This window comes from Mirounga leonina, unplaced genomic scaffold (genome assembly GCF_011800145.1).
Source record: "Mirounga leonina isolate KUSES-001 unplaced genomic scaffold, KU_Mleo_1.0 Mir_125, whole genome shotgun sequence".
Lineage (NCBI taxonomy): Eukaryota > Metazoa > Chordata > Mammalia > Carnivora > Phocidae > Mirounga > Mirounga leonina.
Window position 1 is genome coordinate 43,937,338 of NW_023270305.1, and position 21,781 is coordinate 43,959,118.

The window sequence follows — 21,781 nt, forward strand, 5'->3', positions numbered from 1 at the left end:
TGGGGGCTGGGGACTTGGGGCTCACGTGGCTCCACCAGGACGCCTCACTTCCCTGTCTTCTAAGTCCAGGCCCACAAGCAGCAGGAACCCCCTGAAGCAGGGAAGTTACAGGATCTCACTGCTAAGCAGCGCATTGGCATATCCATCAGTTTCTTTTTACTTAGTCTCAAACCAGATCAACTCAAGGGAGCATGGAGGCAAGCAGCTAGAGGTGCAAAATTGGATCAAGTTGGGTCCTATTTGCTATTTTCTGACACCAGCCAATTCTCTGAGATCAACTGGGTATTCCACACTTCAAGTCAATTTTCACAATGACTTTTGGAGTTAGCACAGACCCACAGGTTAAGGATTCAATCCCACAAGATTGCCCCCACTTCAGATGCCACCTGCAAATGGGTTCTCCAGGCAACCCACACTTCTGCACAGCCAACTGCAAATCAGGGGGCTCCCATGACCCCCCTCAGCTTTGAAAATGACTCACAGAACCCAGGAAAACACTATGCTTACTACTACAGTTTACAGTAAAGGATACAAATGAACAGCCAGAGGAAGAGGTACGTAGGGCGAGGTCCAGAAGAGTCCAGAGCAGAGGAACCTCTGTTCCTGTGCAGTTGGGACGTGACCCTCTCCAGGCGGGCGGATATATTCACCAAGCAGGAAACTCCTTGAATCTTTTGTAATCCCATCTCCAGGCCCCCTCTCCTACCTGGAAGTCCTGGATGGGGGGTGGAGTTGGACAGGTGGGAGTTTGGTTTTTCTGGGTTTCTCTCCCATCCTGAAACTATCTAGGGGCCTACCCTGAGTCACCTCATTAGCATAAACTCAGGTATGCTGAAAAGGGGCTCTTTGTGAATAAAAGAAGATAGTCCTATCACTTAGGAAATTCCAAGGAACTGGGGACAAAGACCAAAAACAAAGACCTCATGTTACTTGAGAGGGTCTGGGGCTAGATTAAGAGTCAGCCCCAGGTCACAAGAATGTTTTTCTGCAAAGCTGAGATGGACCCCCGCCGCCTCCTGAGTGGTCGTGAAAAAGTGTTTGTGACTAAGGCTAGCTTTGGGGACTATGCTGGAGAGTGGAGAGTGGGGTGAGGGGCTTGAGGGGAGGGTCAGTGCTGATGCTGGCCAGGAGAGGAGAGGATAGGGCAGACTGGCGCCTGGGAGCCTGGAAGGACAGGACGCTGCTGGGGCGCTTCTGCAGAATCAGCAGGGGAGGGAGTTCCTACTCAGGGGCATATAAGTCCAGAGTATCTCAGCTTTACTTCCCACTGCAACGGGCGCACTGCACAGCCTGTGAGGGACCGTGGCAGGGAGCAGCGGTGGACGGTAAAGGAAGAGATGAATGGTGACAGGGTCCACTTCTACACAGACAACCAGAGGGTCTTCCTGGGCCCCCGAGGTGAGAAAACTGAGGCGTCAGCCCATCCTCCTCAGGGACTGGCTTGCTTGTCCCCCCGCCCTTGCCATTTTTGTCAGCCCCTCCCTGGCAGGCCAGAGCTTGGCTCCTCCCTGTCTCAGCCTCCAGAATAAATAGGCGAGGGCTGAAGGTGGGTCAGGTGAGGAGGACGGAGAGCCTGGTGCACGCCCCAGCCTCTGCATGAAACCTCCCCAGACCCTTTCTCTTGGAGATGGCAACCTGGCAAGGAAAAGGTGAACTTTGAATTCGGAGGGACCTGGTTTTGAGTCCCATCTCTGCACGTTGAGTTGGCCCCACAAGGACTCAGGGGCTCTAGGCTGGTGTTTCTCCACCTTAGAATGGATTTCCCTGTACACTGTTTATCCCTAACCACACCCCCAGACTCAATAGGCATAGCTCTTTGTAGGACACCCATGCAGGGCTTTCTGACCCCAGCAGAGGAAGACTTCAGCACTGACCTACGTCAGTTTGTGGGAGATGCAGCTGTCCCAAAGGGCTGTGAGTCCTGCTCTGGTCAGGGTTCATGAGCAAGCCTGGCCTTGGGACTCAGAGGTCAGGTTCCTGCTCTGTCCCTTCCTGTCTCCCTCCTTCCTTCTTCCATGCAAACTACATGTTTGTTGCCCTTCTCCGTGCTGGGATCTGTGCCCTGTGCACCTCCTCCGGGTTCTGTGGTCTTCTCTTTGCCTTTGAGTTGCTGCCATAACCCCAATTAGCTCTGGTGAATACTTCCTAGTGCTTTATTTCCCATCTCCATGATAAGCATGGCCTGTGTTCTCATCCCCATCAGTGCAGGAGACCCTGTCCAGCCCGCATAGCACACTGTCCTCCTGTCCACCGGCTTCTCCCTTGCAGGGCTGGACTCTGCGCCAGGGGCTCCTGCATCCCCCAGGAGGCCAGGGCTTGTTCAGACCGGCATGGCAGTTTTGGCTGTGACTCTCGTCTCCTCTCTGGTGGCTCTCTTTGTTGTGGGTAAGCTCCTAGGTGACCTGAACTCCACTGCCTCTCTCTGTCTTCCTGCATAAAGGTCCCATAGGGAGTAGTTGCCTACCCTCTGGCCCCAGACCTGAACCAGATCTTACCTGAAACTCAACCAAGGCCCCCGTCCAAGGTGGGGGTGTCTTCTCAAGAGCTGAGGCCCATGGGGGAAAGTCCAAGGGGTGCCATCTCCCTCCTTCTGGGACCCTGACCGAGGGTGGGGTAGCCTGTTCTGCCAGCCTTAGTGCAGAGAGAGTGTGCTGACCCAGGAATGGGTGTCTCAGTTCTCCAGAAGCCGAGACCTCCGTTGGAGCCCTATGCCTCCTTCCAAGAGTTTCCAGCCATGATTCCCAGAGACAACACAACTGGACAGTTAAGTGTGGAACCCCACAGTGAGTAGCCACAGGGCGGTGGGGGTGGAGTGGGGGAGCTGGGGCATTCAGATGCCCAGACCCTAGGAGGAGCCTCTCCTCTGATGCCTCCTATGCCCCTGAATGGGTTCCAATTTTCTCACAAGAAGACACGATCTTTAAAAAAAAAAAAGTTTCATCAACATGTAATTGACACATAATAAGGTGCAATATTTAAAGCATGCACTCTGCTAAGTTTTGACTTAACATTATCCCCATGAAACCACCACCACAATCAAGATAATGAGCATATTCATCATCCTCCCCCCACAGTTTACTTGTGCCCTTTGACATCCTTCCCTCTCCCCTCCGCTCTTCATCCCCAGGCAACAGCCTATCTACTTGCAGTAATATAGACTAGTTGGCTTTTTCTAGAATTTTATGTGAAAAGGATCCTATGGTATGTACTCTTTTTTGCTCCTTTATCAGCATGTAATTTGCAAATATTTTCTCTCAGTTAATGGCTTGTCTTTTCATTCTCCTAACAAGATTTAAAACTTAATAAAGTCTAATTTATCATTTTTTTCTTTTATGGATTATACTATTGGTTTCATATTGGAAACCTATCCCAAGGTCACAAAGACATTTACCTATGTTTCCTCCTGGAAATTTTGCACTTATTGGTTTTACATTTAGGTCTATGATTAATTTTGAGTTAAGTTTTATATAACGGTATAAAGTATGAAGTTAATTTTTATTTAGCATAGGATATACAATTGTTGCAGCACCACTTGTTGAAAAGATTATCATAATTATCATTATCATGAATTACTTCTGTGTCTTTGTTGAGAATCAATCATCCATATATATGTGGGTCTATTTCTAGATTCTCTGTTCTGTCCCATTGATGTATTTGTCTGTCTTTACAAGGCAGAATATTTGACCGGACTTCTCATACCTTCAAGGGCCACCTGGCCTCACCTGGCCTTACCACAGCATAGTGGCTGAGACCTCATGTATTTACCTAGGTAGGGCATGAGGAATAGGGCAGGAATCTTCCAGAAAGGGTCCCTGCCTACTTGGGTTCTTCTCCCAGAGAGCTGGCATCGAGAGACTTAGACCATGAATATCTGAGATAAGGTCTTAGCTTGTGAGGTGAGCAAAGGGTATTGGTAGGACCAGAGGCAGCTGCAGGTGGGGTTGGTGGGAATGATTATGCGGATAAAAGGGGCTACGAGTTCTCTGAATGACTGTAATGACCGGGGCTTTCACTCAGGTCTCCCATATCCTCAAACTGTTCTGTGGGGACTCTTGCTCTATGTAACACTGGGTATGCCAGCCCTTCAAAAGGCCCTTTCCACTCCAGGGTCTACTATCACCTGGAGGGCCTCCACCATAGCCCTGTGTGTGGATTGAACAGAGGACTGCCTCTATAAGTACCTATTTTGTTTAGTTTCTGGAATTTGTGATCAGAAATCTATGTTTGCGGTCTACACTGTTTTTAGGAAGTGACTCAAGAGGCCTCATGCTTAATGTACAAATAGAGTGGAAGACTAAACATGGGCTTTATTCATACCTAGTTTCTTTTTCATAATGACCTGTTTATTTGTTTGTTTATTTTTTTAAGATTATTTATTTATTTGATAGCGAGAGAGAGACAGTGAGAGCAGGAACACAAGCAGAGGGAGTGGGAGAGGGAGAAGCAGGCCTCCTGCCGAGTAGGGAGCCCGTTGCAGGGCTCGATCCCAGGACCCTGGGATCATGACCTGAGCTGAAGGCAGACGCTTTACGACTGAGCCACCCAGGCGCCCCCCAAATGACCCATTTAGTGGTGAAATGTCAGTGGAGTTAAACTTCAGCAGCTCTCAATGATATAATCAGTTACCTTCAAGTTCAGTTACAATGGCAAAATAATCCAAGCCTGACCAGCATGACTCTTAGTGGTAGCTAGTTTATAGTAGGCAGGTATTTCAGTCCTTCTGTCCCTCAGTTCATGGGAGACAGCTAAGTCCACCTTTCTTTTATCTTTTGGCCCACAGTCTGAGGTGCCCCATCCCCAGGGTCTGGGTGGCTGCAGTGAGCAGGAGGCTGCTTGAGGAGCACTCAGGGCTGTGTCTTAGACATGTCCCTTAGGAAATGTAAGAACACTATGGTTGGCCCATATAATGAATGCTTCCCTATGTAATGGGCCTCTGTGGCTGCCTTCTCGATTTCCTCCCTCCAGATCCCCACCACTCTGGTGGGGTGGCAGGGTTGCAAGAGACTATCCAGATGTTTAAAAGCCATGTGGAGAATTCCAGCACCTGGAGCACGGAGGCCCAGATGTTGGCTTGCAGAGTGGACAATGTCAGTTCTCAGATCCAGGTGCTCAGTGGTCATCTGGAAAATGCCAGTGCTGAAATCCAGACGGTAAAAGACGTTCTAAAGGATGCCAATACCTTGAGTTTCCAGACCCAGATCTTGAGGAGGTCCATGGAGGGGGCCAGTGTGGATATCCAGAAGCTAAAAGAAGATCTGGAAAAGGCAAATGCTTTAAATTCCCAGACCCACAGTTTCTTAAAAAGCAGTTTAGAAAACTCCAGCATCGGTCTCCACATGCTGAGTGGAGGCTTAGGAAACGCCAACGCTGAAATTGCGATATTGAAGGCAGGACTGAAAATGGCAAATGCCCAGGCCCAGTGGACAAACAGTAGTCTAAAGAATGCTAATGCTCAGATCCAAGTTTTGAGAGGCCAGCTGGCTGGTGTCAATGACTTACGGGCCCAGAATCAGATTTTAAGAAGCAGTTTGGAAGGAGCCAATGCTGAGATCCAAAGGGTCAAGGGAAGCCTGCAAAATGCCACTGCTTTAAACTCCCAGATGCAGACTTTTCTAAGAGGCAGTTTAGACAACACCAGCTCTGAGATCGAGTTTTTAAGAGGTCATTTCAAAAGGGCTGGTGATGAGATTCATTTGTTAAAAAGAGATTTGGAAACTGTCACTGCCCAGATCCAAGTCACAAGCAACCGTCTGGAGCAGACAGATGCTCAGATCCAATTATTAAAAACAGAGCTTGAAAATGTCAGTGCCTTAGATTCCAAGACTCAGGTATTAAATGGTTATTTGAAAAATGCCAGCAGAGAGATACAGACCCTAAAACAAGGGATGAAAACTGCTGCAGCCTTAGGTTCTAAGATCCAGATGCTAGAGAGCAATCTGCAGAAGGCCAGTGCTGAGATCCGGAGGTTAGAAGCAGATTTAGAGAACACCAAAACACTAACTACGAAAATCCAGGAGGAGAAGAGTTGCCTGGAGACAGTCCATGTGGCCCTTGTTTCCCAGGAGCAGCTACAGAGGACCCAAAGTAAGTGGGACGGGAGAACTTGGCCGGGGAGGTATGGTCTCTTGGGTGGGTAGAATCTTCTGTCCCTTCAGCCTTTTGCTTACTTCAAAACTTTTTTTAAAAGATTTTATTTATTTATTTGACACAGAGAGAGAGAGGGAGAGAGTGCACAAGCAGGGCGAGCGGCAGGCAGAGGGAGAAGCAGACTCCCCACTGAGCAGGGAGCCTGACCCAGGACTCTATCCCAGGACCCTGGGGTCATGACCTGAGCCGAAGGCAGACGCTTAACCAACTGAGCCACCCAGGCACCCCTGCCTTTTGCTTACGTCAACATGCATCCCCCTGGGAAGGAGAGTGAGAGCTGGAAAAGGGCTGAAGCCACCCAAATAGGCTCGATGTGCCTAGGCAGTGGTGGAGGTGGCATAAGGCAGCCGTCCCTGCTCTCAAGTGGCTTGTCCTCTGGCCAGAGTGACAAAACAACACTTGAGAAATGAACGATGTGTAGAAGGCATGCAGAGAGGCGTAAGAGGTGTTATGTGAGGGTCAGGTCTGGGAACTGGGGTGGAGGGGAGCAAAAAGAAGGGAGAGAGAAGGGACCTTCCCAGGTCGATGTCCTCTGGTATAGAAAAGGGATCTTCTGAGTGGGGGAGAAACCTTTTGGAGGAGAAAGGATCAAAAGATGCGTTGTGGAGAAGAGAGCCCTTGAACTGAGTCTGGAGGACTAGTAGGTGTTTGCCAAACAAGTAGGGTAAGAGGATGGCAGGTTCACAGGCATGAAGACGTGAAACCATGAGGTTCAGGAAACTTCAGACAGTTCTGTTGGACTGGACTGTGGCCAGGAGGGCAGGTGATGAGGTGCAGGCTGAGAGGCTAGCCGGCAGGGGCCAGAATGGTGGCTTTCAAGCTGTTTTGAATGTAAGCCTGAAATTCATTTTATATTGTGATGCAGTATAATTATGTATCACACACACACTCACTCACACACATACACACACACATGCTTCAAAAGCGTAAGTTTTACCACACGGATGCACTCTGATATTTTATAATCTATTCTTTAAAAAAAACAACACCTTGATACTTCCCACAAATGGGTTGATGATTGCACTTTGAAAATCACTATGCTAGGAAGCTAGGCAGACTTGGAGAGACACCAGAAGGATGTGGAAGGACTCTGAGTTTGGGTTTTATCCTTCAGGAGATGAGGGTCTATTGGAGGTCTTCAAGAAGGCTGACCAGATGGGTCTCTGAACTGAGAGGGGAAGAAAAGAAGGGAGAAAGGCAGCAAGATTTGGACCTGCTGAGCCTGAGATGCTTTGGGGGTATTCAAGTAGCTGTCATCTGCAGGCCACCTGGAGTGTAGGGGACAGGCCCTGGCTGCAAACACAGCTGTGGGAGCCCTGGGCACATTGGTTCTGGTTGTGGCAGTGGGAGTGTGGGGGGTGCTTACATGAGATAAAATGCTTTATGGGAAGAAAGCTGAGGGCAGAAACAGGAAGTCAACCTTCAGGTGGCAAGAAGGGAAAGAGGTGTTTTTGAAGAAGACTACTGGAGACGGCAGTCTTAGAGGCAGAAGGAGAACCAGGAGATGGATAGTTGGGGAAGTCAAGGAAGGAGGGAATTCCCAGAAGGAAATGGTTAGTTCTGGTGAATGCCTGAGAGGTTACATTAAGTAACCAATAAGCACCCACTGAGTCTGGGCAATTTACAAATCATTGGGAATGAAGTTCCTGTGGAGAGTAGTGTGTGGCCTGGAGGCCAGACCACCCTCAGCAGGGTGTGAATGAGAGATCAGGTGTACGAGCCATTCAAGGACCTTGGCTGAGGAATGGAGGAGAGCGATGAGGCTGAGGTAGGGGGATGGCATGGCAGGGGGAGGGATTAAAAAACATATATCGTTGATATTTGCATTATAAAACCTCAGTATTGATTATAGGCAATGTGCAGATATTGAAAAAGAAATGATGAGAAAATAACCGCTTGTATTTCCATGAATATTTCTATACTTTAAAAAAGATCTACTTATTTATTTGAGAGAGAAAGGGAAAGAAAGAGAGCATGAGCTGGGGGAGGGGCAGAGGGACAGGGAGAGAGAATCCCAAGCAGACTGCACTGAGTACAGAGCCTGATGAGGCACTCCATCTCACCACCCTGAGATCATGACCTGAACCGAAACCAAGAGTTGGACACTTAACCGACTGAGCCACCCAGGTGTCCCTCTACATTTTCTATACGAGCCCACTGGGAGCATTTTGGTGAACTTCCTTAAGAGGGTTTTTCTAGATTAAGAGGATAGGCTTGATCTGAGGGTGGGAGAAAGGAACCAGCAAAGAGGGAGGCAGTGGGAGGAGAGACAGACAGACAGAATGAAATGAGTAGCTGAGGGATTGACCTTGAAGGGTTGGGACCTTAAGTACTTGAACTTCTGAGGCTGGGAGGGGGAGGAGGGGTGGTAGGTGGTCACCCAGGTTTTCAGATGTGGGAACAGGAAACTGAGGGAACTGATCTTTAGTGGTGTCTCTTCCTAGGTAGAGTAGGAGGTCACTTGCTAAGGGTAAGAGAGGGGGCGGTTTGAGCAGCTGCTGAAGAGACTCCCTGTCTTGGGCACCTGGGTGGCTCAGTCAGTTAAGCTTTTGCCTTTGGCTCGGTCATGGTCTCAGGGAGCCTTTGGCTCAGGTCATGGTCTCAGGGTCCTGCATCAGGCTCCTGGCTCAGCGGGGAGTCTGCTTCTCCCTCTCCCCCTCCCCTCTGCTCCTGTTCTCTCTCTCAAATTAATAAATAAAATCTTAAAAAAAAAAAAAAAAAAGACTCCTAGTCTGTCAGAAACCTGGACGTCCGCCCTTCTTAATGCCTCTCCAGTGCCCCCTGCTGTCCTGCTAATGCCCTCCTATGTCCACCTACTGCTTTAGCAGAGACCCATGTTTCTCTACTATGGGCCACATTGGGCTCACCCAGGGAGCTTTACATATACTGATGACTGGGACCCACCTCCAGAACTCTGACTTTTGGTGGGGAGGAGGGTCTAGGATGTAGTGTGGGCATTAGGATTTTTTCAAAAGCTCCCTAGGTCGTTCTAGTGGGCAGGCAGGACTGAGAACCATTAGCTTAACTTTTTCTTAAAGGGCCAAATAGTAGATATTTTGGGCTTCTGGCTGAACAGCCTCTGTCGCAGCATCCCCACTGCTGTAGCAATAAAGCAGCCAAAGATGGGCGTAAACTAAAGGGTATGGTTGTGTTCCAATAAAACTTTATTTATAAAAAGAGGTTGCTTGAAGGTTGCAGTTTGCCAATCCTCAGTTTACCGGTTCTTCGGCTTCGGAATGCATCAGGATCACCTGGAGGGTTTGTTAAGACACCAACTGTTAAGAAACAATTTCAGATTCAGCCAGTCTGGGGTGGGTTTGAGAATTTGCCTTTCTACTTAATTCCAAGGTGATGCTGATGCTGATGCAAAACCGCTGGTTTACACACTCAGCATCATTACTGAGACATTTGCAATTATATTCTAATTGGTGTCTCTGGCCTGGTTAGGATTGCCGTTCTTCTTGTTCAGTCTCCACACTGTCACCAAGTTGGTATTAGCATAGTGCAAATCTGAGCATACTACTATCCTTCTTAAAACGCTTCAGGGCTTCCCAGTGCTCACAGGGGTAAAAAATCCCAAACTCCCTCACACGAGATGGACAATATAGTGCTGGTGAAGCTGTCCAAGTTCGTCTCCCCTCTCTTATGCACTGACCATTCCAAGCACTTGAACAGGTCAAGCCATGCCATACTGTTTCACACCTTCACACTTCTTGTGTCTACTTTTCCCCCTGCCTGGGATGCTCTCCTTGGCACTGACCACCAGGCAAACTCTTCCTCAGTCTTTTAAGACTTAGCTCAAGTGACGTCTCACCTGGGGTGTCCTTCCTGAGTGCCATGTGTAGCCCAGGTGACATAGACCATACCCTCTTTTATGGCTCTGTTCTAACATGTGCATGGTCTTCCATGAATGCGTCTTCAGCACCTTTTTTACACATCTGTCTCGTTTCCTAGACTGTAAGCTCCTTGAGGGCATGAATCATGTCTTACTGATCTTTGTATAATAGTCCCTGATTCGCAGAAGTTAAAAATCATTGAACCATGGATATTGAACAAAAGAATAAATGAATGAATAAGTGAGTCTGTTGTGGCACCAATTCAAACAGCCGTGATGCAGATGGTGTTAAAAAGCAGGGTGTGGGGGGCGCCTGGGTGGCTCAGTTGGTTAAGCGACTGCCTTCGGCTCAGGTCATGATCCTGGAGTCCCGGGATCAAGTCCCACATCAGTCTCCCTGCTCAGCGGGGAGCTCACCGCTCTCATTCTCACCCCTCTCATTCTCTCTCTCTCTCTCAAAAATAAATAAAATTAAAAAAAAAAAAAGCAGGGTGTGATAGTGGGGAAGGATGAGAGAGCTGAGAGCACAAGAGGCTTGTGCTCGTGGAATGAGTTTTCAGAGCTTGAAATGGGGAGGTCGGGTAGAGCAGGTCCCGAGGACAGTCCTGGGTGTGGGCAGCTGACATGGAAGGAGATGGAGGGAAGGAAGTGAGTGGTGCTGTGGATGGCTGCAAAGTCTCCGGGGAGATGGAGGGAACTGAGGTGCAGCAGACTGTCCGGTGGTGGCAGTGAGTGGCAAGAGAGGGTCATGGAGCCAGAAAGCAGGAGTCTGGGAAGAAAGTGTTGTCTGGGTAGCAAAGCTATCTGAGGATCCCTGGGGGGATGCAGCCAGGTGTCCTGAGCCGCTTCCCAGTGTACTGGGTATCAGGCTGGGGATGCAGCCTCCCAGGCCCTGCCCCCCGGAGCACTGGGCATCAGGCATTGCGTGGGCTTGTGACCCTCGGTGGCCAGTCCCAGGAGAGTTCAGGAAGGGCAGCTCTTGGGCATCTGCAACCAGCCCCTGGTTCTCTCTCGTCCCCAACCTTTGCTCCAGATCAGCTTCTTCAACTGATCCTGCAAGGCTGGAAAGTCTACGGCGAGAGCTTGTATTACTTTTCTCACGTCAAGAAGTCTTGGCACGAGGCTGAGCAGTTCTGTGTGTCCCAGGGAGCCCACCTAGCCTCAGTGACTTCTGAGGAGGAGCAGGTCAGAGTTGCAGGCTTGGGGAGGTTGGTGTTGATGGGCTTGGTGTGGGATGAGGAACTTTGGCCCTTCCGCCTTCCTCCTCTTGCAGCGGGCAGGGCAGAGGCCTGTGGTCTCTTAGGTCAGTCAGGGAACGAATGTTGATTGAATTCCCATGAGCATCTTGCTCTGGAGGTAGAAGCCCTGACAGCAAACCTTGATGTCCTCCATGACCAAGGGAGACACCCCGAGGCCCACAGCTGTCAGCAGTGAAGAAGGGCAAAGGGAGGCAGCAGTGGGTGACTGCCTTTAAAGTGTTGGGAATATAACGTCCCTCCCCAACCCCTCATTTTCCGTTTAGCTTCTGCTGTAGTGGTCAATCCTGATTTTAACGTCAGTGAATCCAGTGCCTGTGGAAGGCCCACGAGCAGGAGACCCAGGCTTCTCGGGAAAGCCAGACACGGAAGTTTGAGGACCACCAAAGGCAATGTAGAGCCTGGTGGCCCATCCACTGAAGGTCCTTAACAGAATTTACCAGGGTTACTGTCAAAGGACCATCATGGGTTTGGTCCATTTCAACTTACGGAACTGCCCATCCTTTGTGGTTCTCCTGAGACTGTTCCTGTACGTCTGTCAAAGGACGTGTTATTTATTTATTTTTTTTAATGAAATACATCTCTTTAATAATCTATGGCCAGGTCGGTCTTTGTCTCAGTGAACCCACACTCATCAAGTCAACCTGGGAGAAGTTGGGCTTTCTCTGAGGGGACCTGGGTCCTGGCCTCAATCCTGGACAAACCATGGAAGGTGCAGGGAGGGGCAGAGGAGTGGGCTTCATGCCCCAGGACCAGAGAGAGGACAGCCTAGCCTCCTTTTCCACACGGCTGGGAGAACCAGCTCCTCACACAGGGTCAAACAACACTGCGTTTTCTCTACAGGCGTTTCTGGTAAGGTTCACGAGTACCTCTTACCACTGGATTGGTCTCACAGACGGGAGTGAGGAGGGCTCCTGGCGCTGGGTGGACGGGACACCATTCAATGTTGCCCAGAGCAGAGCGTGAGTCCAGCACTGTCTGGTGCTGTCCCAGGCACACTCTGGGACAGGCCTGGCTAGAGACTCTTCATCCTTGTCTTGTGTGTGTATTCCTGCCCAGTAAGTGCTAGTGTTGTGTGTGTGTGTGTGTGATATATGTATATGATGTGTATGTGTGATGTGCTTATATGGAGTAGGTGTATGACTATGTATGTGTTGTATGTGTGATATGTTTGTATATATGATGTGTATGATGTGTGTGGGTGTGTGTATACACATTGGTATAGTCGTGGTCCTTGTGTGGACCCCTCCACAGAGGGGCATCAGAACAGGATAGATCCTGGGGCTGGCAGGCAGCCTATGAGTGGGTATTCCTGTGTTTTCACTGTTGTTGCTGTTCTTTGTTTTGTTTTTTTCTATCCTTTTTTTTTTTAAAGATTTTATTTATTTATTTGAGAGAGAGAATGAGAGACAGAGAGCATGAGAGGGAAGAGGGTCAGAGTGAGAAGCAGACTCCCCGCTGAGCAGGGAGTCTGATGTGGGACTCGATCCCGGGACTCCAGGATCATGACCTGAGCCGAAGGCAGTCACTTAACCAGTTGAACTACCCAGGCACCCTCCTATCCTTTTTTTTAAAAGATTTTATTTATTCACTTGAGAGAGAGAGAGAGAGAGAGAGAGCGTGAGGGGGAGGGGTAGAGGAAGAGGGAGAGGGAAAAGCAGGCTCCCCACTAAGCATGGAGCCTGATGCAGGGCTGGATCCTGGGACCTGGAGATCACAATCTGAGCCGAACGCAGATGCTTAACCATCTGAGCCACCCAGGTGCCCCTGTTTTTTTGCCTACCCTATACGCTTTGTAGGCCCTGCCTTCATCAGAAGGTATCTAAATGTGAATTCTGGGGTGGAGGCTTACAGCTTCAGACACCCTTCCTATCCCTTGATCCTCAGTAACTAAAGACAACCTCAGCAGAGCCACCCTTAGGGCACCCTTGGGCCCAGCTACATCCCCATCCAGGGACACCAGGAGATGAGAGACCCATGTCACTTCAGCTCCTTACGCCATAGTCGGGGGAAGGGACACTTTCTTCGTCTGGCAGAATAAAGCCCTCTTGTTTCCAGGTTTTGGCACAGGAATCAGCCAGACAACTGGAAGCACTGGGACGGGCAGACGGAAGACTGTGTCCATATTGAGCAGAAGTGGAATGACATGCGCTGTGACACCCCCTATCAATGGGTCTGTAAGAAGCCCATCAGCCAACATGTGGCCTGAGACAGGCCAGATCTGAGGGGTTGCCGTTGCTGCCGGCTCTGGACCCTCCCCACCCGACGCCTTGTGAACCTCTGAACCCAATTTGTTCTCTGCGGCTTTCCATTTGGCCTTTTGTGTTTCCTGCTCTGTCCTTTCATTTAACCTTTCAAACATGTTTATATCACGTAACCCAGTGGGATCAAGAGCTCCTCAAGGCCAAAGGCTTGCTGTACCTCTGTTTCCCCCTCAGCAACCCTCACGGGACTGTGAGACATCAGGTCTCCAATAAATACTGAGTGCACGCAAGCTTTGTACTTGTCTCTGCAATGGCCATCATACTCTTCTCTCCCTGAACTGCTTCTCCTTCCTCAATGTCCCTTCTGTCCCGAAACAAACATATCTTTGTTTAAGGGCTTTATAGCTATGAATGTTTAGTTAGTTCACTGGAAAACAGCAGAGGTTTAACACAAATTACAGGGACATCATACAGGTGGTACAAATTCCCAAGAAGTGATAGTGATCCCAGGTATTCCCTGCAGTTCCTTTGTTGCAGATGGGGTTGGAGCTGGATTTTGCCAGGGCTTTAAACCACTCGCCAAACTTCTTCCTGTCCTGTGGCTAGCCTCATCTCATTTCCCAACTGTTAACTTTTGATGCCATATCTCTGGCTTTGGCCTCTTCTTGTGGCCCCATCCTCCCTTCCAGGGACTGGGGCTTTCTGCTAGCTCAATTTAGAATGAGAATTTCTTTGCCCTGCCTCATGGAGTTACACAAGCATGCACAGGGAACCCAATGAAGATTTCTGGAGCTTTTCCTCTCCCTATCCTTCATGCTCCTCCCCAAATCCTAGCACATTCAGTCTCCCCCCACTCCCATCTTCCTCTCTCCATGCTTAGTGAAACAGTCATGCCCTGCATGGGACCTTCCTCACTGCACTGGGGTCTGGAAGGAGCCTCCAGGAAGAATCCCAGGGAGCAGGTGAGCTCATGCTGTCTGCTTCCCCAGCCAGGAACTCGGATTATAGTTGTCCAATGCCAAATGTTTTATGAATTTTGTCCAGTTTTCCAATTGCTGACAACAAAAGGCCTGGTCCAGTTATTCCACTGGGACAAGAAATGGAAATCTATCTGTTATGACTTCTTTGGCTGAACAGGACTTTAATTCATTTGTATTCACATTTTCCTTTTGGCTTTTCTTTTGGCCTTTTCTTTTATGGCTTCTTAGCTTTTTATCAACCTTAGGAACTCTGTCCTCTATTACAGGATTGAAATCACATTTTGCTGTATTTCTTCTAATACCTTTATAGTTTTGTTTTTTGTTTTTTTAGATTTACATATGTTACTGGATTTGATTTCCTGACAGTTTGTTCCTTGGCATTTTGCATCTGTATCAATATAAATATATGGGGATGGGCTAATTTTCTTTTTATGTATTTCTAGTCTTTGTTTTAGGGTTTTCCTAGCTTATGCAAAAAAAGTAGGAGACAATATTAATATGTCCCACTTTTTGGGAATTTACTCAGATTTTCTTTGTGGCCTAGTAGTGTCTGCTCACTTTTTATAAATGTTCCACAGGCATATTTATTAGATTAGGCTTGTGATTTTAATTTTTCAGATATTCTATATCCTCATTTATATTTTACCTACACAACCTATCAATTTCTCTAGGAGGATTTGTGTTAACTCTCCCGTGTAGAACATTTATCTATGTTTATCATCTTGTCATGTCATATTTCTAATAGCTTTTGATTTATGTATTTCAGTGTTACTTTAATGTCTAAAGATTCATAACCATGAAGTCTACTTGAAGACTTCTACATTTTATCAATATTCATGCAATCCAGGATTATTTACTCTGCCTCTACCATGTACCAGGCATTCTTCCAGGTTTTCAGGATTCAAAAGTGAAGGAAACAGGGTGTCTGGGTGGCTCAGTCAGTTGGCCATCCATCTCTTGATTTTGGCTCAGGTCATGATCTCAGGGTCGTGAGATTGAGCCCTGCGCTGGGCTCCTTGCTTAGCACTGAGTCTGTTTGAGATTCTTTCCTTCGCCCTCTGCCCCTCCCCCTGCTCTCTCTCACTCAAATAAATAAATAATAAAATCTTTAAGAAAAACACCCCAAAGTGAATGAAACAGATAAAAATCCCTTTCCCCTCTCCTCCCCAAGCCAGCATTTTAGTAGGGAGGAGAGGTAGTTAGGACACCTAGCCCCTTCTCATAGCCTCAGGAAGAGTCCTCCGGAGCCTGAAACCTGGGCGTGGTGACATCCTGGAGTAGCAAGCTAGCTGTTTTGTTGTTTGTTTGTTTGTTTTTAAGATTTTATTTATTTATTTGACACAGGGAGAGAAGCACAAGCAGGCAGAGGGAGAAATAGGCTCCTGGCTGTGCAAGGAGCCTGATGTGGGACTCGATCCCTGGGATCACGACCTGAGCCGAAGGCAGACGCTCAACGACTGAGCCACCCAGGCGCCCCTGTTTGTTATCTATCTAACCCACCATGGTCTGAGGCCTAAAGCTAATGGAACAGGGACAGGTAAACATACTCACACGGCAGGGTCAATTCTCATGCCTGGGCTGGACCTTTCTCTACAGAGAAGGTCCTGAAAGCTGCAGTTTCCTCAAGAGACAGTCAGAAAGGCAGAAGAATTAAGTTCTCCACAGACTGAGTGGAGCCATCTGGGGAGACAGAGTGAAGTCCTCAGTTGTCCTGGGGGAAGTGGTCAGCTTTTCACCCTGGAGTGCCTCCCCACCCAGCCGCTGCTGTGGGAACCCTGTATAGTGGCCACTCTCGGTGACCATGGATTGCACTGGTGATAGACATAGGCTGTGACAGACAGCTGCCACCACATGGGGTGTGCTGTTGGCACGCTGAACCCACAGCCTTGTCTCCCAGAGCCATGGTTTCCAGTCTAAGGGAGGCTGGAGTCTACACATTGGGAGTTAGGGGAAAGCCCAACTCTAGCAAGGGAGAAGACATAGACTTTTTGTAGACATAGACATGAAATGACCCTAGACATGTAGACATAGACATGAAATGACCTTCCAGGCTTGGTTTTCTAGGGCCAGGGAATAATTTCTCAGTCAGGAGAGTAAGCACATTCTGGAAGCAGATGTCACAGCATTTCGAGGATGACATAAGTCACTAGTTCAGAAAAAAAAAAAAAAAATCTACCTGTGCTTGTAGTCAGCAACTCTGAGTGTCCTTTACCAACGAATGCCCCAGCCCTCTATACTCTGGAATTCTTAGAACACTTGCTCCCATATACCCAGATTTGGGCCTGGGTGTTGGTCAGACCCCCTCATATGCCTACCTACACCATGCCTACTGGAAGGAGCCTCTCCCTTTGCGTTGCTCTTGCATTTAAGGGCCAGTTATAAGTGCTTCTACCTCTATCTGCTGCTAGCAATTCCTACAGCTCAAAGCTAGCCAAGCCCAGGGACCCCTACCACAAGTGGGAGCCACAGGCCCCAGAGTTACAGAAGAGTGAGAAGGCCTGAGCTACTCTCGGGAGGGGTGACTTAGGATAGAAGGAGGTCTGCTAGCTGGGCCTCAAGAAGGCTTGCTCCTGTGGGACAAGCCCCACGCAGCAGGGTGTCCACCACACAGCTCTGCCTCTCAGTTCCCCTCCCCTCCCCCAAACAGCCTGTAGCCTACTTCCTCTTGAATCTCCTCAAAGCCCTGCTTTTGTTGCAGTCATATCCTTCTTAGATCTGACAAGAATTTCCCACTCTACCTGGTCCCAGGATTGGGATTCCAGGCCCTCTTCACGGTAGCCCCAACAAGCCTTTAATGACGTCTCTGCTATAGGGTCACCAGAACCGAGCCCTGGACCTCAGTGTCTCCTCAACCAGCTCTCACTGCAGCTTCTGCACTTTTGCTCAGAACACCTTCTGCCTGGGTCACTTACGCCTTGTCTGTGTAATAGCCAAGTTTCTGGGCATTCTATCTGGAGTGTAGTCATCACTTACGATGTGGTGGGAATCACGTGAGGCAGGAGAGATTGGTGGTTATAGACCCAGGCTCCATGGCCAAACACCCTGGGTCTAATCCTAGCTTTGCCCCTGTCTAGCTGGGAAAGCTGGTTACTTGACTTTCGTGTCTCAATTTCCTCTCCTGTGAAAAAATTAGAGTACCCCTCTCTTGAGGCTGTTGTGCAGATTAAGAAAGTTAATCCATAAAATGAGCTTAGAAAAGTGCATGGCCCATGGATCCCATGATACCAGCGTTAGCTGGTATTATTGTGCCAATGGCCTAACTGACTCCTTGCTATAATTCTGGGGAAGCTTCTATCACAATCTCCGCTTTACAGATGGCAAGGTGAGGCCTAGAGAGTTTGAATGCCTTGCCTGCGGTCCTATCAAGTCCTATGCTGCAGGAGCTCTTCCTCTTGGACCCACGACTAACCCTCAGGCCCCGTAAGTCTCAACTCTTTGTGAGGTCCCACAGTCTGCCAGGCTCGAGGCTTCCATCCATCTACTCTTTCAGGAGGCTGTCAGGCACCTTTCTGCATCTCGTCAAAGCTGGAGGCCACTGGCTACTGCTGAGCACACTGGCACAAATGAGGACTTGAGCTGGCTGTCCCTGACCTCTCACCAGCTTCCTGGGGACAAAGGCTGTGGGTCTGTTCCCCTTCTCTGTTCTTGGTGGAGAAGCACTTCCGACCCACGGTTAACTCTGCTGGTGATGTGGCCAAGATAGTAACCCCAGCGCATGCCCAGTGGGAGTGGAGGAGGAGGAGGAGCCTCAAGGGAAGTGAAGTATGGGGCATGGCAAGCAAGCAGGGCCTGTGTGCTGGGGCACCAGGCCAGCCGGAAGTGTGCGCCTGGGCCCAGTGACCCTGGGATAGAGGACATTCAGAAACTGACCAGCAGGGTAGCCTTGGCTAGTCATTCAACTTCTCCGGCACTGATTTTCTCATCTGCACAATGGGAGTAAAGTCCAGTTCCCAGGAATATGATGAGATAAAATCATACATAGTATGTAATAATAATATGAATTTATACGAATATGAGTAATAATGTGAAATTGCCAAATTGATGTAGATAGGAATTCTGGGCAATATAGACTTGTCTCTTTATAGTTTCTGATCCCTTTTAAAAATGTCATTCTTTGCCTTCCCTTATTTAAAGCTGTTTTTTTAAATTGTATGATCCATTTTTTATTGTAATTTTTTTTATTATGTTATGGTAGTCACCATACAGCCCAGTGATGGGTATTAAGGAGGGCACGTATTACATGGAGCACTGGGTGTTATATGCAAACAATGAATCATGGAACACTACATCAAAAACTAATGATGTACTGTATGGTGACTAAAGCTTTTTTTTTTTTTTTAGCAGCTCTTTCATGTTTTGACTGAGCTATAGAGATTAAGGGAACTGTGTTTGAGCCACAAACTGATCAGTGTGATGAGGGGCTGCCAAGGATCCAGGCAGATATGGGGAGTGTTCCTTTTAGCTGGGCCCCAGGGTAGGAAACAGGAAAGATTGATGAAGTGAATCTGCTGGGGCAAAGGACAGAGCAAGGGCCAGTTTCTCTCTGTCTCAGGGTGGAGGATACAGTGGATTAGCTCTCCCAAACCTCGTCCATCCCCGCTTCCTTCCTCCTTCCCTTCTTCCAGGGTGCCTCCCCGCACTGCAGAGGCAGGAAGGCTGAAATTCCATTTTCCAGGACCCCTTATTCTCAGGGTTCCGGATGCCAATTAAGATGACCTCCTTAGAAACAGGTGTGTGAGCATGGCCATCAGGCAGAGCTCATGTCCCTGTCCTTTTATTTATTTTCTGTGGACAAGCCACGGGGTGGGGACTTGGCATTTCTCTGCAGCAGTGTCCCTGGGGCCCCCGCAGCACTGGTCCCTGCTTCCTAGCCTGCAGCGTTGGCGGTGTGTTCTCCAACTGAGGCCCTCTGGCTCCACCAGCCCTCCCAGTGATTGCGTTAAGCGCCTAAGTCCCCGAATTAAATCATTTAGCATCCGCTTGGAATACCTAGAAGAGTTTCTGATGCTGCTCCGAATCTTGCCTGGGGTGAATGGTCTGAGGTCTTTGATGCTCCAGGCACCAGCGATGACACAGGCCTCTAATAGGACAGCTCCATTTTTGAAAATGACACTCAGAAGCAATGATGAAGGGACAAGGATCTGGAAGGGCCTTAAGTCCCGGGTGACCATGAGGAGCAGAGATGCACCGCTGACCTGCACCTTTCACACTGCCAGAGGAGAGAAAAGTGAACTTTGTTTGTTCACTAGGCCATTGCATCTTCGAGGTAGCGGCACCAAGTCACCATCGGGTGTAACATCTTAGCTCAGATTGGTTCCTGTGATTGCTCTCCCTCAGGACATAGGGCTCAATATAGGAAGCCAACAGACAAGGTGCCAGAAAGGGACAGTTGGAGTTGATGGAGGGGAGCAAGTATGAAGGAATAGCTTCTGCGGTTCTCATACTGGATTCCTGCTACACACCAATTTGTCCATTCAAGGGTTTAGAATAAAACAGAAAATGTCAATAATGTCCTTTTTGATGCTCAAGCAAAATTAAGTAAATGGGTAAATGATCTCCATTTTAAGCTTTATTTCCACACATTTGGCTCTTTTGGTTCTGTTTGCTGGCAGACAACACCAAATAAACTTAGAGCAAACAAAATTATTTTCCTTCTTAAATATATATATATATATATATAAATACATATGTGTAAGTATATTTATATATGACCCATGCTTATTGTGAAAAATGCAAGACATATAGAAGATATGAGGCACAGATCTTACCTCATTCCCAGGCCCACTGCTGGGGGAACCCCAGTTAAACATTTGATGCACCCTCTTCTCTTCCCTTGCCCTTCCTTTGTAGGCAATGTCATGGTGGAAGCTGAAGACAAGATGGGGCTGAGGAGGTGGCCGATGTGGCTACGAAACTGACTATGGAGTTAAGTGAATAAATAAGTAAATACATTGAGGATAACGGGAGTCAGGTTTCTCACTGTTGGAGAAGGGAGTTACAAATTAAGGAGAAACATGAGAAATCTTAGCTATTCGATTGGAATGGGAGGTATTAGTGTGAATTCATGCTTTTTAAATCTCTATTTACACAGAAATATGTATATAACTATATATATAGTTGTATGTGTGTGTGTATGCTTGTGTGTGTACATATGTATATTTCCTATCTGCTAAAAGGATTTAGAAGGATTGCATCCCAAAAAGAATGAATAATCAAGCATCCAAATCTTTGTTTCTAAATTTCATTTTGCACTAAAAGAAGTGAGTGATTCCATGGCTGGGCTGGGAAAATCCAAGATGAGCCTTTGTTGCACAACTAAGAAAGCATGCAGAGAGTGATGGGGTCATGTCAAAAGAACAGAGAAGCCAGCATGAAGGGGCTCCTACAGGCCAAATCTGGGGCCATTTAAGTATTGAAATAGTGATATGAATAAATTACATCTTATTAAATAAAATAGAAAGTCATGAGTTCATGCTAAATACAAAATGAATAAATAAATGGGGGAGAAGGAAAAGCTCTTCTCCACAGTAGGATGTCAACCACTTGGCCACAAAATGGTGGTTAATTCAGGCAGGAGTCAGCAATGGATGCTAAGGATATTGGTGATTTCCTCACAAAATATTTATCAATCAAAAGGAAAAATTAGTCCATTTATGGTGAAGGAATCTGGCAGATACCACCTTGACTGGGTGATCAAGGTTAACTTTACTAGTGGTGGGACAGGTCAGCATCATGTATATCCTGAAGAGATGTATAGAGACGGCCCAACATCTTTTCTGTGGAGTCCCTTCCAAGAAGGGATGGCTTAGGTCTGGACATGAGGGAATATTAGGCAGACTCCAGTTGAGGGACAGCCTTCAGAATGAAAGACTTCTCCTCTTTGAAACTGTCAAGATTATGAAGACCGGGCAAGACTTAGGAAATGCTTTAGAAAAAGAATAATGAAAACGGGAATATTCATAGAGACAGAGGGCAATGGAGTAAATGTGAAAAAAGTTAACAAGTGGAGAATCTAGGTGAAGGGGCTGTAGGACCTCTTACTGTTCTTGCAACTTTTATTTATTTCAAAATGAACTTTTAAAAGTTTTGTGTGTAGCCATCAAGTTTTTCTGGTAAATGTATACATGTGCATACATATATTTGCATACATGTGTATACATGTATCCAGAAGCGCAGGCCCCAGCCTGGATGGATCAAATTAGAATTTGGGGGATTGGTACCCAGGCAGGCGGATTAAGAAAAACCCAACTCCCCAGGTGATTCCAGTGTGCAGCCAAATTTGAGAACCGGTTGCTGTCTGTAATCCCGTGTTCACCAAAATCACCTGCGGAGCTGCTGAACCCCAGATCCCCAAGGGCC

At 47.9% G+C, this 21,781-nt stretch overlaps 1 protein-coding gene across 1 annotated transcript; it reads left to right on the plus strand.

Annotated features, from left to right (window-relative positions):
• Nucleotides 1-1,101: 1,101 nt before the first annotated feature.
• On the plus strand, nt 1,102-13,639 carry CLEC4F (C-type lectin domain family 4 member F). Its single transcript, XM_035000552.1, has 7 exons — nt 1,102-1,521; nt 2,269-2,385; nt 2,676-2,783; nt 4,924-6,084; nt 11,016-11,167; nt 12,082-12,200; nt 13,297-13,639. Exons 1-7 carry the CDS (start codon nt 1,338-1,340, stop codon nt 13,445-13,447), a joined length of 1,992 nt encoding a protein of 663 aa, XP_034856443.1. The 5' UTR covers nt 1,102-1,337; the 3' UTR covers nt 13,448-13,639.
• Nucleotides 13,640-21,781: the final 8,142 nt, after the last annotated feature.

Bases quoted from the DNA above. Each gene is read 5' to 3' on its own strand.
- CLEC4F (XM_035000552.1), top strand. From the start codon at position 1,338: ATGAATGGTGACAGGGTCCACTTCTACACAGACAACCAGAGGGTCTTC. The intron at 2,386-2,675 runs GTAAGCTCCTAG...TGGGTGTCTCAG, and splicing joins GGTGGCTCTCTTTGTTGTGG to TTCTCCAGAAGCCGAGACCT. The intron at 11,168-12,081 runs GTCAGAGTTGCA...TTTTCTCTACAG, and splicing joins TGACTTCTGAGGAGGAGCAG to GCGTTTCTGGTAAGGTTCAC.